This window comes from Heptranchias perlo, chromosome 5, assembly GCF_035084215.1.
Source record: "Heptranchias perlo isolate sHepPer1 chromosome 5, sHepPer1.hap1, whole genome shotgun sequence".
NCBI classification, from domain to species: domain Eukaryota; kingdom Metazoa; phylum Chordata; class Chondrichthyes; order Hexanchiformes; family Hexanchidae; genus Heptranchias; species Heptranchias perlo.
This window is the reverse complement of record NC_090329.1, coordinates 61,871,955-61,888,486: the sequence shown is the minus strand read 5'-3', so window position 1 is coordinate 61,888,486 and position 16,532 is coordinate 61,871,955. Positions and strand designations below refer to the sequence as shown.

The window sequence follows — 16,532 nt, the reverse complement described above, 5'->3', positions numbered from 1 at the left end:
CTTAACGACGAGCTGCTCCCTGATGGACCAAGCAGCATCTTCCTACCTGTCGCCGTCAAAGTCACCACTGCCCTCAACTTGTTCGCATCCGGTTCCTTCCAGGGTGCCACCGGGGACATCACCGGGGTCTGTCAGTCCTCTGCACACAAGTGCATAAGGCAGGTCACCGATGGGTTGTTCCGCAGGGCCTCCCACTACATCAACTTCGCCATGGACGAGCGCAGCCAGATGGAGAGGGCGGTTGGATTCCATGCCATGGCCGGCTTCCCACGGGTGCAGGGTGTAATCGACTGCACCCACATCGCAATACGGGCACCTCCGCATGAGCCAGGGCTGTTCATCAACAGGAAGGGGTATCACTCCATGAACTCCCAGCTCATCTGTGACCACCGCCAGAGATTCCTACACGTGTGCGCCAGACACCCCGGCAGCTGCCACGATGCCTTCGTCCTCAGGGAGTCCGCCGTCCCGCCCATCCTGCAGGCACCCAACGCCGGCAACGGCTGGCTCCTCGGCGACAAGGGGTATCCCCTACACACGTGGCTCATGACACCTCTGAGGAACCCCATCACCGAGCCGGAGCGTCGGTACAATGACAGCCACACTGCTACCAGGTCTACAATTGAGCAGACCATAGGGCTTCTCAAGATGCGCTTCAGGTGCCTTGATCGTTCTGGGGGAGCGCTCCAATACACACCATTCAGAGTGGGACGAATCATAGTTGTCTGCTGCGCCCTGCACAACATGGCCCAACAGAGGGGGGTGCCGCTGGAGGAGGCCCCATCCACACCCGCCACCCACATTGAGGAAGGCGAGGGCGAGGAGGAGGAGGAGGAGGAGGAGGGGGAGGCGGCGGAGGAGGAGGAGGCGGAGGAGGAGGACGCGCCAGAGGATGTTGGACGACCCATGCGCCGAGCCGCGACTCACCGGGATGGTCGCCAGGCCAGGGAGGCACTCATACGTCAACGGTTCTCCTAGAGTCAGACACTGCGAGGCGCTCGCATCTCCTCACCTGCACATGCGAGCGGCCATACCAGCCCCCTCCACTGAAGAGTGCTGCCAGTAATCCTGCACCCACAGCAGTGTGCCCAATGGGTGGCAGCAGGTGTTCGCCGTCATGATGGCCTCCACGGAACGCACCTATTGCACAAGCCGCGGAAGAATGGACGAGAGGTGGCAGGAGTGGTGAGAATAGAGTATTTAATATCTCGAATGTGACATTATATAAGAAAAAAAGTACAAATTAATAAACACCCTGGTGTATTCCCTTTGTGATTATAAGGCCTTTGCAATTATTTTCCGGGAACCCCTACGTGGTGCTACCCCTGTGGCTCCAGCAGAGGTAGTGGCAGGTTGCTCGTCTTCTTGCCTTGACCGGGTAGATGCTTTTGGCGGACGGCCCCTGGGTTTCGGTGCCCGTGACGGCACCTCCACAGACTGCTCCTCCTGCACCGGGGCAGGGGCAGACTCGGCCACCTGGAGAGGAGGCACCATTGCGGGTACTGGTTGAGAGGTGGGCGACGGGTGGGACGTGGGGACGCCTTGAGAGGCGTCCCCGCTTCCATGTCCCCGGTCACCATCATCCCTCTCTTGGCCTCGGCCCACATCACCCCTTCCACCCTGCTGGACGGCAGTTTGGATGGCATGTGTGAGGCCTTGCAAGGCCACCCCTAGTGTATCCCTCAGCCTGTTGATGGCGTCGGAATGTTGCTCACCCTGAATCCGTACAGACGTTGTCAGGGCCTGCATGGACTCGATCTGGAGCTGTGCGTGACGCTCGAGGGAGGCCAGCCTGTCCTCCACCGCAGACAGTCCCGCACCTACCTGCGACACTGTGTCGCCGGTACCCTCCTGTGCCTGCGCCACCAATGCCCACATGCAGGAGTTGGACTCCTCCATCGCCTGCGCTATTGTGGACAATGCGCGCGCCACCTCTCCCAGTACCTCAGCAATTAGCTGGTGGCCCTCGACGACTCTCCTTTTCACTGGTGGCCCCCTGGGTTCAGCATCTGGGTCCGGCTGAGCAGAGCCTGGAGATGAGTGCTCCCTCCGTCGCGGACCCTCCGCGGCTGCCCCTGCCACCAGGGTCTGCTCATGCTCACTCGTGCGCAGTGACTCACCAAGTGCTACCCCAACTAGTTGGCGAGGGGGACCCACCGAGGTGCGTGTCTCTGCGCTGGTGGATGGTTGGCTCTGATGTGACGATGCACCCTCAGAGACCGCCATGTCCTCTGAGGAATCGCCCTCCACGAGCGCTTCACACACAGACGGACCTGCAAGACAACAGAGGGCACTTTGAGGCATGTGGACCAACTTGACAGTGCGCCTGATGGCAGGTGATGAGACGGTAACTCGCGATCATGGGTGTTGAGTGTCAGCTTTCCCTTACCGGCCGTTTCGGCAGCGACACACTCGCCATCGGCCACCGACAGGCAATGTCGCGTGCGGGCGAGGTCGAGCGCCTCCACCTCTGCGTCGGTGAGCTCCACCACTTGCGGCGGCCCACCTCCGGTGCGTGCCCTTTCGCGATTGTTCTTGCTTCTCTTCTCCTGTGAAGGCAAAACACAGATGTGTGAGTGGGTGCGTATTGCATCGTGAGACGCATCGAGCATCGGTGTGGTTGGGTTGAGCGTGGCGCGGATGGATGGGAGGAAGCGTGGGCCACGTGCCCATCCCATTGCATGGGGATTGGGGTGTGTGGTAGTGTTCGGGTGGGGTCAGGGACGGTGGGTACTTGCGTGCACGGCGAGGATGGTGAATGAGTGGCTGTGAGGATTGCTGATGGAGCGCAGTGGTGGCTGTGCAGGAGGGGGTTATGATCTGTTTGGCGTGATGGTGGGGACGGGATGTGGGAGGGTGCGTTGGTGTACTCACCTTGCCAGACCTAGTCAGGTCATTGAAGCGCTTGCGGCACTGCTCCCAAGTCCTTGGGGTGTTGCCCCTGCTGCTCACCTCCGCCGCCACCTCTGCCCATGCCTTCCTGGTTGCGGCGGCAGGGAACTTGCGTCCATCTTCTGGGAAGAATGTTTCCCTCCTCCTCCTCACGCCCTCCAGCATCAGCTGCAGTGCCAGGTCTGAAAAACGGGGCGCAGCCTTTCCCCTTTGCTGAGCCATCGTCTCAAACCGCTTGCTTGTAGCAGGAGGGGCTTTGGGAGACTGCCCCTTTAACTGGAGCTCCTACATCGCGTCGACGGTACTGCGCATGCGCAGCCGGCCGGCACGCAGCTGGGGAGCGCAGAACCCGGAAGCAGGGCTTAATCAGTTCAATTATCCCGCGATCGCGTGGGGGACGCACACGATTAGCCGTCCGCGTTTTCCACGCTCCCGGAGGACCACCCGCTGGGAACCCGCAGGCCTGCTAAATTCGAGCCCCTGGTGTATGACTGGTCTTAGCATTCATGGACATAGAATCAGCTTCTATCTGTATACTGAGAAAACCCAGGTCTATCTATCCATCATTTCCCATGATCACCTATGTGCTAGCCATCTGCCTGTCTGACAACAGGTGCTAGATGAGCCAATATCTCCTCCAACTGAACATTGGGAATATCGAAGAGATCATTTTTGGCCCCGACCAAAAACTCCGCACCCTTACCACTGACTCTATCCCCCTCCATGGCTGCATACTTGAACCAATCTGTATGCACCCTCTGCATTGAGGGTAACCCAGAGTTGAGCTTCAACCACCCCCCCCCCCCCCCCCATCCTATCCATCACTAAGAGTGCTTATTTCTACCTTTGTAATGTCATCTGCTTCTAACCCTACATTATTCCCATTGTTGCTGAAGCTCTTAGCATTTAATTTTGCCATTATCTTTCTTCTAGAGTTCGTGGCATCAGTGAGAGGCCACCTCAATTGCTTGGGTTGGTAAATGGATGTGCCTCTTGTGGCACTTCTATGGTGCTCATTTGCCCCATGCAAGCAGAAATTCTTTAAAATTAACCTGTTAAACAATTAAATATTTGACGTGCGCAGGTCATTAATACATTAACAGCAATTTTAAACATTTTGGGCAACAAAGTGGTCACTTTTTGGTTACTGAAATGTTTTTGTTACAATTTCTTGTCTGATTTTGTGTTTTGAACACATCAAACAGTTTATGTGGTGTTATTTTAGAATAATAATGATAGGACCAGACATGTCAACATTTAAGTATTGAAATCAGTAAGATATCATCTTACAAACTTGCTGGGGGCTGAGAGCCCACCTAAGGACCCCAGCAGTGTTCGGGGCAGAGGCCCGGTGGGAGTCCAGGAGGATAAGGCCCAGCTTGCTCTTGGATTTTAAGCATTTATGGAGGCAGAAGAATGTCTTTCTTTGTAAGACAATGCTGTTTATTTGGACATGCTTTCCTGAATTTTTTTTAAGGTGCATAGAAGTTATGATGCTGCTTTATACAGATACCAACTTATATTCTTTTGAATTTGAAAATGTAGGTAAACATTTTTGGAAATTAACTAAAGCATATTTTTTGTCAAATTGGCACTGATATTCACAATGATTACATCATCAGAAATAGCAAAGGAAGACCTTTAATTATTCACAAGGATTATATCCCTCAAAATGTAATTTTTCTTTACACGGGCTCATTATACCTTTTTTTTTCTGATTTGAATCAAAGTCACTGTCAATGTGCTGTTCTGATGCCATGCTTGATTAAACAAAACTCCAGAAAGAGGGGCTGTTCTGGTAAACGCACTATGATTAGTAAACTGTTGTGTGCGTGATTTTCAATCTAGTTTCGATTACCCAGACCCTCGCTCTCTTGCTCTAGTACTCCCGGAATCTGTGATTTGACATGTCTGTAGGAGACTGGTCGACGCAGCTGGTTCAAAGACCTTACTTTGTGGCTATGGCTTTGAATCCAGTCTACAGAATAAATTCAGTTAAAGATCTTAAGTAAAATGCAACCATGGGTTGTTGCCACAAAATTACTCTCAGATTTAACACAGTTGACACTAATTTGTAGTCACATTCAGAAAAGCTATGAAGATAGCCAGATGGGAAATGGTAAACTTGGGTATGGTTTTGGTGTTGGGGTTAGTTAGGGTGTCAGGAGTGCTTAATGTTGTCATTTGGCAGAAAATAGAAGAAAGGTCTGTTAAATCTCACCATGACAGGTAGAAAAATACACCTGTGAAAAGTTAAGGTAATAAATCAGATAATTCTACATGAGACACTAGTGAATGGTAGCATAGGTTAACACAATTTTTTTACTGTTCTTTGCAGGAAGAGGATGATGGCCTTGATGATGCCTTTTCAAGGTAGGGTGTCCTAAAGACCTTTTAATATCTCACTGGCCAAAAATAATCCTGTTCAAAATATATTTCTTGTTGATTAAATATTTTTATTACTGGCAATTTATCTTCACTCACGCTTAAATATACAGTGGCATAATCTTACACATTCTTGTATCGTGAAACTTTTTGCCCCATCTCCGTGGTTGTAAATGGCTGCCTACCCAGACAGATATTTTTACCCAGACCTGATGAATCTTTCACTGCTTCATACAAGTTTCATTGCATATCATTTCCTTTATGTAATACCTTGGGCATTTGCCAGAAAAATATTGTAATTTATTTATAGTATGGGGTCTATCATTCAGCCCTTGTGATAACATGATTTTTACTGGGCTGCTTCGGTTCCATTTACAGTGTAACAGAAAGTGCTCAATGCTGAAGCTCGAACAACTGTCTTCTCACTAGAGAAAACCTTGAACTAAATAGCAACCATTCCCCTAGCAACCACACTGCTCACAAATGAACCCTACCTAAATAATTAAAATAGTTTTGAGTCTTGAGAAGGGCAGACCAATCTTTATTGTTTTCATTTCTGTGAGAAGAAATCATGTTTGCTGTGATGTCACAGAATGTGTGCAAGAGCCTTTAGTAAGTCCACTTTATTTGCATTGCAGGTTTAGGATCTGTTCTATAAATATGTCAAATCCAGTGGGTTCTATAGGAAAAAGAATAGGAACTCATAGCTACTTACTATGAGTAATTCTGTTTGTATTTTATAGTGATGATATTCATGCATTCACAAGCCTTCTGATTTTAAAATAATCAGTATCGATAAAATAGTATGGCTAGATTGATACACATGGAGTAATTTTATAAATGTGCAATCTCAGCACAGAACTTTGCCTGCTGGGAGTGCAAATTTGTAAAATAACCCCTGAAGTGCAAATCTGATCGATGTGTGCTGGGTTCTGTGACCAAGATGTATAATAAAGCTTGGAACCACGTGGTAAATTTAATCCTGTAGTAAGGATGACCGTAAGCATGTATTGAGGTAATTACCTCTGAGGATTGACCATCATTGTCTATAATGTAATAGTGTTTCTGAGAAATATAATAAATTTATATTCTGTTTAAATGTTTTTTTTAATGCTGGCCCTTTTAGTTTTAAGTACTCTTGCTCTTAGTGGTATGTACTTGACAAGAGCAATTAATTCTGTTACAAAGAACTGGATGTACTCTAATAATTCTTTAATTCTATTTTGAATGCAATGAAGAAATGACAATTAACACTTGTTATTCACTGTTCGAGCACTGTTATAGTTCTGCATGAGAAAAGTTTAAAGTTTTTAAAAAAATGTCTTTGAACATATATGCTAGGTTTGCAGTATAAAATATTTTGGTTATATAGTAAACCTTACACACCCAATTTGGTAATGAATCTTTTGGTTACTGAAGGAAGATTTCACTCTAAAATGAATATCTAGCTGGGGTTTTTAGATTGAAAATGTTGTTATTAAAATGGCACTGTACATTATTGATGTAAAATAGGGATTGTTAATCCCAAACTTGTCTCCTTTCTGATTTTTTATTTTATTTGTTTGCTTTTTTGTAAAATTCTTCACTCTTCTGGAGGTGCTGATGTTTGTTAGCAAACAATTCTTTGGGCACTGGTACCCTTCAATACTTCAGCGAACTTGCCATTCTTGTGTTAATGAGGGCAGTGAGTATCAGCAGGCAATCCTTGCATGGATTGCATCATATCTAAGCCCAAGCCTATCCTTTACCAATCTCCCCACATGCACACTTTTCAGTCAGGGATACTAGATAATGATCAGAAGCAAGACGTCCATCTGATTTTTCACCTACTTAGCCTCAAAGTGTTGAGGCCAATTGTAGCTGTTCTAGCTGAGATTAGCTAATTCAGCACAGATGAGGGCTCAAATCTGGGATCTTATTGACCTTTTATAGTTTACTACTATAACACATAGTGGCTTTATCATAGATTATCAGGGGAGCTTTTTGAATCTCTAATATGTTACATCCCTATATTGCAATATAATGAATACCACCTGGCCAAAATCCAGCCCTGGCATCAAGCAGCAGTGATGTTTTCAGTGCAGACTTAGCTAGGTTCCAAATAGTTTGACACAGGGAAAATGAAATAGAGGGAACCTGCTGTTAACTTAAAACAGTAGTTTTAATATTGATATTGCAATTAGTACTTTTTACATCACAGCATTTTAATAATTTATATAAATGATCACTGCTGGTTAAAAAGTCTTTTATTAATTTCTCCAATTGATTTTATATTAATCAGCGTTCCAGATGGGCAAAAAATCTTTCCTACAGATGTTGTATGGGAGAAAACCCTGTATTTAGAAAACTGGGGCAGGCATCCAGTACTGAAAAGGTTTATTGCTTTTATCAGTAGGCCATTGTCGCAGGCATTAGCTTGATATGGCTTGATAGGCATTAAATATCCTCCTAATGAAATGATTAAGTATATGGGGAAATCAGTGTACTAGCAATCTCCTTTCACTTTCATTACAACATCATGTTATTGTCATTAAGGAGCTGACATGATGAGCAAGTTTTTCAAGTTTGCTATTAGTGTAACGGAAAATGTTTCTAAATAATTTATCAGAATGAGGCCTTCAAATGTGGGACATTGTACCTCAGTGTCTTTAGAAATGTTTGCTTTCCTAATTGGCATTTATCCTATTCATGTCTCTGCAGGTATGAAACTCTTCTTGGTATTTGTCCCAAGGAACTAACTTAATCTTTACTAAAATCTATTGTGTCATTACATGCCCAGAAGTGTCTTTTGCCCAATGCATGTGGTTTGAATTTGGGAAGATGTTTCAGAAAATGCCACTAGTGTAAGAGATTTGTACTGAGAGACTGGAAACCTGGTATTCAATATCCAGCCAACTTTTAATTGCAATCAAAAATATGTTTACCAAAAAGTAGCCAACTCAAACATGAGGTGCTGCTAAAGTTAATAAATTAAGAAGAATTATGTGAGGCATGACTTTTATTTTCCAATTTTACAAGCAGCATTGTGGATGCAGTTGAGCCAGTCACAGGTAATTTTTAATAAATATATTTATGTGCATAAATATTTTTTAAAAACTAATTTTCATAGTGAATAATTTGAACAATAAATAGATCCTCAGAAACAAAACTAGCAGGGAATTGTATAAAGCCAAAGTATTGCAATCAAAATGCTTACTGTTTTATGCTCTCATACATGAATGGAGTTTTAACTCTTGCTGTCATTCTGATCTACAAACTTTGCCTGTGGAGTGCAAAGTTCTGTACTGAAAGTGCTGAAAAGAAAAAGAAAAATGAACCCCATATAAGGTATTAATGTCCTGGACTTGGGTATAATTTCAAAGTTTGCAGATGACACGAAACTTGGAAATGTAGTAAACAATGTGGAGGATAGTATCAGACTTTAGGAGGACATATGAGGAGAGGCAATATAAACTAAGTGATACAAGTTTATAGGGAGCGCAAGAACAGAGATACTGAGGAGGGTGTATGTACACAAATCTTTGAAGGTGGCAGGACAAGTTGAGAAGGCTGTTTTTAAAAAAAAGTATATGGGATCCTGGGCTTTATTAATAGAAGCATAGAGTACAAAAGCAAGGAAGTTATGCTAAACCTTTATAAAACACTGGTTAGGCCTCAGCTGGAGTACTGTGCTCAATTCTGGGCAATACACTTGAGAAAGGATGCCAAGGCCTCAGAGAGAGGGTGCAGAAAAGATTTACTAGAATGGTACCAGGGATGAGGGACTTCAGTTATGTGGAGAGACTGGAGAACCTGGGGTTGGTCTCCATTGAGCAGAGAAGATTAAGAGGAAATTTGATAGAGGTGTTCAAAAGCATGAATGGTTTTAATAGAGTAAATAAGGAGAAACTGTTTCCAGTGGCAGGAGGGTCGGTAACCAGAGGACATAGATTTAAGGTGTTTGGCATAAAGAACCAGAGGCGACATGAGGAAACATTTTTTTACGCAGCGAGTTTTAATTATCTGGAATGCACTGCCGAAAGGTTGGTGGAAGCAGATTCAAAACATAGAAACATAGAAAATAGGAGCAAGAGTAGGCCGGTCGGCCCTTCGGGCCTGCTTCGCCATTCAAAATGATCATGGCTGATCGTCCAACTCAGTACCCTGTTCCCGCTTTTTCCCCATATCCCTTGATCCCTTTAGCATTAAGAAATATATCTATCTCCTTGAATACATCTAATGACTTGGCCTCCACTGCCTTCTGTGGTAGAGAATTCCACAGGTTCACCATCCTCTGAGTGAAGAAATTTCTCCTCATCTCGGTTCTAAATGGCATACCCCGTATCCTGAGACTGTGACCCCTGGTTCTGGACTCCCCAGCCATCGGGAACATCCTCCCTGCATCTAGTCTGTCTAGTCCTGTTAGAATTTTATATGTTTCGATGAGATCATCTCTCATTCTTCTAAGCTCTAGTGAATATAGGCCTAGTCGACCCAATCTCCTCATACATCAGTCCTACCAGCCCAGGAATCAGTCTGGTAAACCTTTGTTGCACTCCCTCCATGGCAAGGACATCCTTCCTCAGATAAGGAGAACAAAACTGCACACAATACTCCAGATGTGGTCTCACCAAGGCTCCGTACAACTGCAGTAAGACATCCCTGCTCCTGTACTCAAGTCCTCTTGCAATGAAGGCCAACATACCATTCATAGGAACATAGGAACAGGAGTAGGCCATTCAGCCCCTCGTGCCTGCTCCGCCATTTGATAAGATCATGGCTGATCTGTGATCTAGCTCCATATACCTGCCTTTGGCCCATATCCCTTAATACCTTTGGTTGCCAAAAAGCTATCTATCTCACATTTAAATTTAGCATTTGAGCTAGTATCAATTGCCATTTGCGGAAGAGAGTTCCAAACTTCTACCACCCTTTGTGTGTAGAAATGTTTTCTAATCTCATTCTTTCAGCGACTGGTGTACAAGGACACCCAGGTCTCGTAGCACCTCCCCTTTCCCCAATCTATCAACATTCAGATAATAATCTGCCTTTCTGTTTTTACAACCAAAGGGGATAACCTCACATTTATCCATGTTATACTGCATCTGCCATGCTCTTGCCCACTCACCCAACTTGTCTAAATCACATTAGAGCCTCTTTGCATCCTCTTCACAGCTCACATTCCATCCCAGCTTTGTGTCGTCTGCAAACTTGGAAATGTTACATTTAGTTCCCTCATCCAAATCATTGATATATATTGTGAATAGCTGGGGCCCAAGCACTGATCCCTGCGGTACCCCCCTAGTCACTTCCTGCCACCCGGAAAAAGACCCGTTTATTCCTACTCTCTGTTTCCTGACTGTCAACCAATTTTAAATCCATGCCAGTATATTCCCCCCCAATCCCATGTGCTTTAATTTTGCACACTAACCTCTTGTGTGGGACCTTATCAAAAGCCTTCTGAAAATCCAAATACACCACATCCACTGGTTCGCCCCGATCTATTCCACTAGTTACATCCTCAGAAAACTCCAGTAGATTTGTTAAGCATGATTTCCCTTTCATAAACCCACGCTGACTTTGTCCAATCGCGTTAATGCCTTCCAAGTGTTCTGTTATCACATTTTTTATAATAGACTCTAGCATTTTCCCCACTACTGATGTTAGGCTAACTGGTCTGTAATTCCCTGTTTTTTTTCTCTCCCTCCTTTTTTAAATGGTGGGGTTACATTTCAAAATAACTTTTGAAAGGGAATTGGATAAATATTTGAAGGAAAAAAATTTACAGGACTATGGGGTAAGAGCAGAGGAGTGGGACTAATTGGATAGCTCTTTCAAAGAGCCGGCACAGGCATGGTGGGCTGAATGGCTGCCTCCTGTGCTGTACTTACTATGATACTATGAAACAAACAATTGGGTGAACAACAGGCCTCAGATTTGAATCAGTAGATTCAAGGTACCACTGGTATTTTTTGCAGAAGGGAACACTGGTTTCTGTTGTCTTTTCAAGTGATATCTGTAGCTTATGTTATGATGTAAAAGGCATGACAGAGATCTTTCATCACATTTGCAGATTGTCAAACCAAGTTGTAGAATATTATGTAGAGCAGCCATTTGAAATCTGATCTATAATAGTGTAGCTGGTTTAAAAAAACTGTAGATATCACTACTGTTAAATCTTCATGGAGGGAAGACCACAAGCAGTCCCTCAAGTCAGCAAGGCCAGTGGTCAGAGTGAAATATATTTGTGCAGAAAAAAAACAAGACACAGGGTAAATTGTATTTCAACCTGAGCCAGTTAAGTTGACAGAGAGCAGATTGTAAACTAGTCTCCTTGTCAGTTAGATTGACCTACATGGTGGACTTAATCCCAGGTAAGAAGGATTCCTTATTTAATATGCTATGAGTTGAGTGGAATGGAAACTGCCAATCCTGTCAGTGGTGGTGCTGTGATGCCTCAGTTTTGCCTGTCCCCATCCTGTACTGCAGAGAAATTGCTGTGCTGTAACCAACTCTGCTTCTCAAATTGCAGTTAGTTTTGCTATTTAACTATAAATAATATAAAACAAAGGTATTGTACAAAAATAAGGACTTTAAAATGGGAAATAAGTCTCCATACGCTGGTTGAATTATCCCCTAACTTCTAACGCAGCTACTCCTGAAGACTACATTTGATTTTGATTCCCTGTGCTCAATGCCCTGGGAGATCAACTAGTAGATGTTAAATAGAGATAGGTTTGTGTTTGTGGCAAGACTGTAGCACACTTGAAAGGTTTGGTTGATGTTATAAACTGACAGTAAAGCTTAAAGTTTCCAAAGTCGTTTGAACCCGAAAGCATATTGCAGCCGTAATCTGCTGCCTGAACATAATTTCTTTTATGTAATAATACGTAAACTTTCATTAGTTTAATCATCAGAATCTATGCCCTCATTACTGCTCGTATATGGCCACCGAGGTTGTGTTGGTGGTCTTCACCTCGTGACAGAAAGAATGGATATTTCGCAACATAGTGTCACTAGACCCAGAGGTCAGCTGACAGGGCGAGATGGTTTTACTGGAAAATAGTTTGCTGTTTCACAGAATTACAGTCCTCATTTTTCTATTACAGTTGCTATCTCGGTAGGCAAGAGAGGGGTGAACCATCATGATTAAACAAATTGATTTTTTTATAAAGAATTGAAGTGTAAAATTGTAGCTACAAATCAACACATAAAAGAAACATCAATGATAGTGATGCATTGATCTTTGCTGTCCCCTAGTGGATTGTATTGCTGCATTTTCACATAATCCTTACATTTCTGATCTCATGCTGAAAACTACTGGCTTTTTGCCTACAGCATAATGATGGTGAGTGACCCTTGTCTGTTTAATGTCAGTTGCTCCTCTTGTACATTGAGTTTGATCCTTATGCAACAAACCACTTTGTTCTTGTTGAACCTGTGGGGAAAGCACATCAAACCACTGTGTTCTCATAGACATGTAGTTTTGCTCCAACATCTCAAAAGAATTTGAAGTGTTTTAGAAATTGTGATAAATAAGGAAAGCTGATAAAAGACTGTTCCGTGCATTAAAATACACAATAGTCATAGAAAATTATCTAATTTTCTCTAGTCTTGGTTTGCTTAACTTTTCACTCAGATAGATAGTATTTTCTATTGATAGGTACAATTTACTGATTTATAAAATGTAGCACCACTCCATTTCTTTCCAATTTTGTCTCATCCTCTGCTCAGGGTGCTGTCCAATGCTGTTGTATGGTTCCAATGTTGCCAGCTGGTGCCTCACTTAAGTGATCAATGTTCATGTGTGACTGTGGGAAGTGAGTGTCAGCAGTCTGTTAGACTCTAGATACATCATAGCTGAGGTTGGTCCTGTTCTAACCTAATTTCCACAAGCATGCACTTTCCAGCAGGGATCATTGAATAGTGATCAGGAGTGGGAACTGTGACAGAGGTTTCCTTCCTCAGCCCAGCGGCATAGAGGACAACTTTAACACTCCTGCTGCTGCCCTGCACGAGATTGCCTGACTCAGCACAAACCAGGACAACACTGAGCAGTGCATTAAACAGCTAATCTATCATGGGAGCTCTATCACCATTACCAAATCTTCCATCAAAACATGTGAATGGAAAATGTTATCTGTGTGAATAGATATGTGATTAGAACAGCCATTTGTAGCTTATGACAATAGAAAAACTCCTCTCCAACCGCATTCAGTTACAACTAATTACCCAGTTGCGAATCAGACTAAGACTAGAGGGTAGATTTTCCAGGTCCTCACCCGCCACAAGTGTGTTCATCAGAAAATCAAGGGCAGCATGCCCACAATTTTTGGATGCTTGTTCTTGACGAATGATGTCTTGGAAAATCAACCCTAAGATTTTCACGTGTACCAAACAGATTAAAAAAATAATACAGCACCTGATTTCTAGCAATACTTCTTAGGCAGTGGCTGTTGGGGTTTCAGTGTTGGCCTGAGACATACTCCATTCAGCCTGCGGGGAGGGGCAAACTTGTGCAGTGACCCTGTTGAGTTGGGTTTACGGGAGCCCTTAGACTGGAGACAATGGCTGCTTGATGCTTCTTTAACTGCAGGTGAATTCCTTGAATTATTCACTCAGACTGACTTATGTTCCATAAGAATTTTGATGATTGAAGTTTTCAGACTGATAAAGGATATGGTGAGGTGAATGTTCGGAAGTTTTTTGTGCTGAATCGGGACATTAATAACTGGAAGATTTATAAACTATAGTGTAAAAGATGCCTCTCTGTGAGGAGCCCAGCCCAAAGGGAGCAAGGGCTGGAGATGGTTGCAAACTGTAGCACTGATTCTCTGATCCCTTGGAGCATGGCTCCTTGCTGGGAGTGTGGGGTTATTGACTTCGGAAGGATATGAAGGCCTTAGAAAGGGTCCAGAAGAGATTTACTAGAATGATTCCCGGGATGAGGGACTTTAGTTACGGGAATAGAATGGAGAAGCTGGGGTTGTTCTCCTTGGAACAGAGAAGGTTGAGAAGAGATTTGATAGAGGTATTCAAAATCATAAAGGGTCTAGACAAAGTAGATAGAGAGAAACTGTTCCCATTGGCAGAAGGGTCAAGAACCAGAAGACATAGATTTAAGGTGATTGGCTAAAGAACCAAAGGTGGCATGAGGAAAAACTTTTTACGCAGCAATTGGTTAGGATCTGGAATGTACTGGGTGGTGGAGGCAGATTCATTCGTGGCCTTCAAAAGGGAACTGGATAAGTACTTGAAAGGAAAAAATTTGCAGGGCTATGGGGATAGGGCGGGGGAGTGGGACTAGCTGGATTGCTCTTCATAGAGCTGACACAGACTCGATGGGCTGAATGGCCTCCATCCGTGCTGTAACCTTTCTATGATTCTATGATAGCTGGGATATGCACCACTATTTGTTGCATCCGTTTTTATTTCATTAATTGTGTATCTCTAACTACAAGTGATGCAGCTAGCACTTGTCCAACATGTCACACTTCAGAAAGCCATTACACCTGAAGGGTACCATCCACAAAAATCAAGGTTGGGTCGAATAACCTGTTGCAATGACCTTGCTGGTTGGCACAAATATTACATTGGATAAATGTGAACCATGCTGACTGGTTCATATTTAATCAACAGGATAATTGAACCAATCAAAGCCGGTTTCATTCACTAGACAGATAGGAAAAGCTTCTGATTAACAACCATCACAAAAACAACCAATCAAATTGCTCAGTTTGTTTTCCAAGCTATCGGTTACAAATTACCAAGTATCATAAAACTGACCAATCAAATCACTCAAACATTTTGAGCAGCTGTGTGTTTCCTAATATACATAGGCAGATAGGCATAAAAATATCACTTTTACCACAATAAATATATTAAAAATTACAATGTTCTGAAAATGAAACACTTAAGCTATAAAGCTACCCTTTATATGTTAGAATATTTCTAAGATGTTTGCTCTACACAGGAAGCCCCTCTGAGGTCAGGGGCTTGAGGTCTGCTGTGTGGCCAGAACTTTGATTCTGATAGCTCCATCTGACAAATTGTGTGTGGGAGAGAGCTACACTGCGGGAACTTCAGTTTTCACCCCTTCCATTGGAGCTACAATATCCAGAGCACACCATGACAATCCTGTGGAAAATTTACAAATGACAACTACGAGTTTTATACTATTTAAACTGTTAAATAAAATTTCTGAGTGAAAAGTGTATCACTAAGTGGGTCAGATGTCCACCCCTGGCCCAGAAGAGGATGGTTATGGGGCATTTTGCTGCTGAGGACAAACGCTGTGGTCAGTCAGACCCAGACCATGCTGAACACTCAAAGACCTGCTCAAAGGTCTTGTTCATTGGAGATTTGACAGTGGCAGAAACCAATGGCAACTTCAGCTATCGTTACAAATCCAACATGGGAAGTAAGGGGAGAAAAAATATATTTTGTAATCGTGTAAATAACTGAGAAAGAATGTTTTGGGAGGAAGGAGGGAAGAATAAACAAATGAATAAAAGTATTTGTATTTTAAGCAAATACTGTGCAACAGTTTGACCTTGAGTCATGTGATAAATTATTTACGTAAATCTGCTGTATTACAGCAATGGGAAGGATCACAAAGCAAGCCCGCACTACTCCTGACCAACATTACAGGAGAGTTATTTGTATCTATGAAGTATTGTTGAGTTTATCTGAGAAACTCCAAATAAAGGAGTTAAAGGAATTTCATCATATGAATGAGCACAAAAGCGAGGAGGTTATGTTGAACCTTTATAAAACACTAGTTCAGCCACGACTGGAGTATTGTTTCCAATTCTGGACACTGCATTTTAGGAAGGATGTGAAGGCCTTAGAGAAGGTGCAGAAAAGATTTACTAGAATGATTCCAGGGATGAGGAACTTCAGTTACGTGGATAGACTGGAAAAGCTGGGGTTGAGGAAAAACGTTTTTACACAGCGAGTGGTTAGGATCTGGAATGCACTGCCTGAGGGGGTGGTGGAGGCAGATTCAATCATGGCCTTCAAAAGGGAACTGGATAAGTACTTGAAAGGAAAACATTTGAAGGGCAACGGGGGTAGGGCGGGGGAGTGGGACTAGCTGGATTGCTCTTGCAGAGAGCCGGTGTGGACTCGATGGGCAGAACGGCCTCCTTCCATGCTGTAACCTTTCTATGATTTCTATGATTTATCCATATAAGCTAAAAGAAACCCAACTGAAACCTAAAGAGTAAGAATTCAATTTGGTTCAAGTAGCTAAGAAAAGATAAATATGCCACATG

General features: G+C 43.7%; 1 protein-coding gene across 1 annotated transcript in view; it reads left to right on the top strand.

Moving 5' to 3' along the window:
* Window positions 1-16,532, top strand: part of LOC137321797 (low density lipoprotein receptor adapter protein 1-B-like) — a 113,320-nt gene that overhangs the window by 91,967 nt on the left and 4,821 nt on the right. Inside the window, exon 8 of the mRNA XM_067984472.1 lies at window positions 5,231-5,265. Coding sequence (XP_067840573.1) covers window positions 5,231-5,265 — 35 coding nt within the window. The remainder of the gene's footprint in view (window positions 1-5,230; window positions 5,266-16,532) is intronic.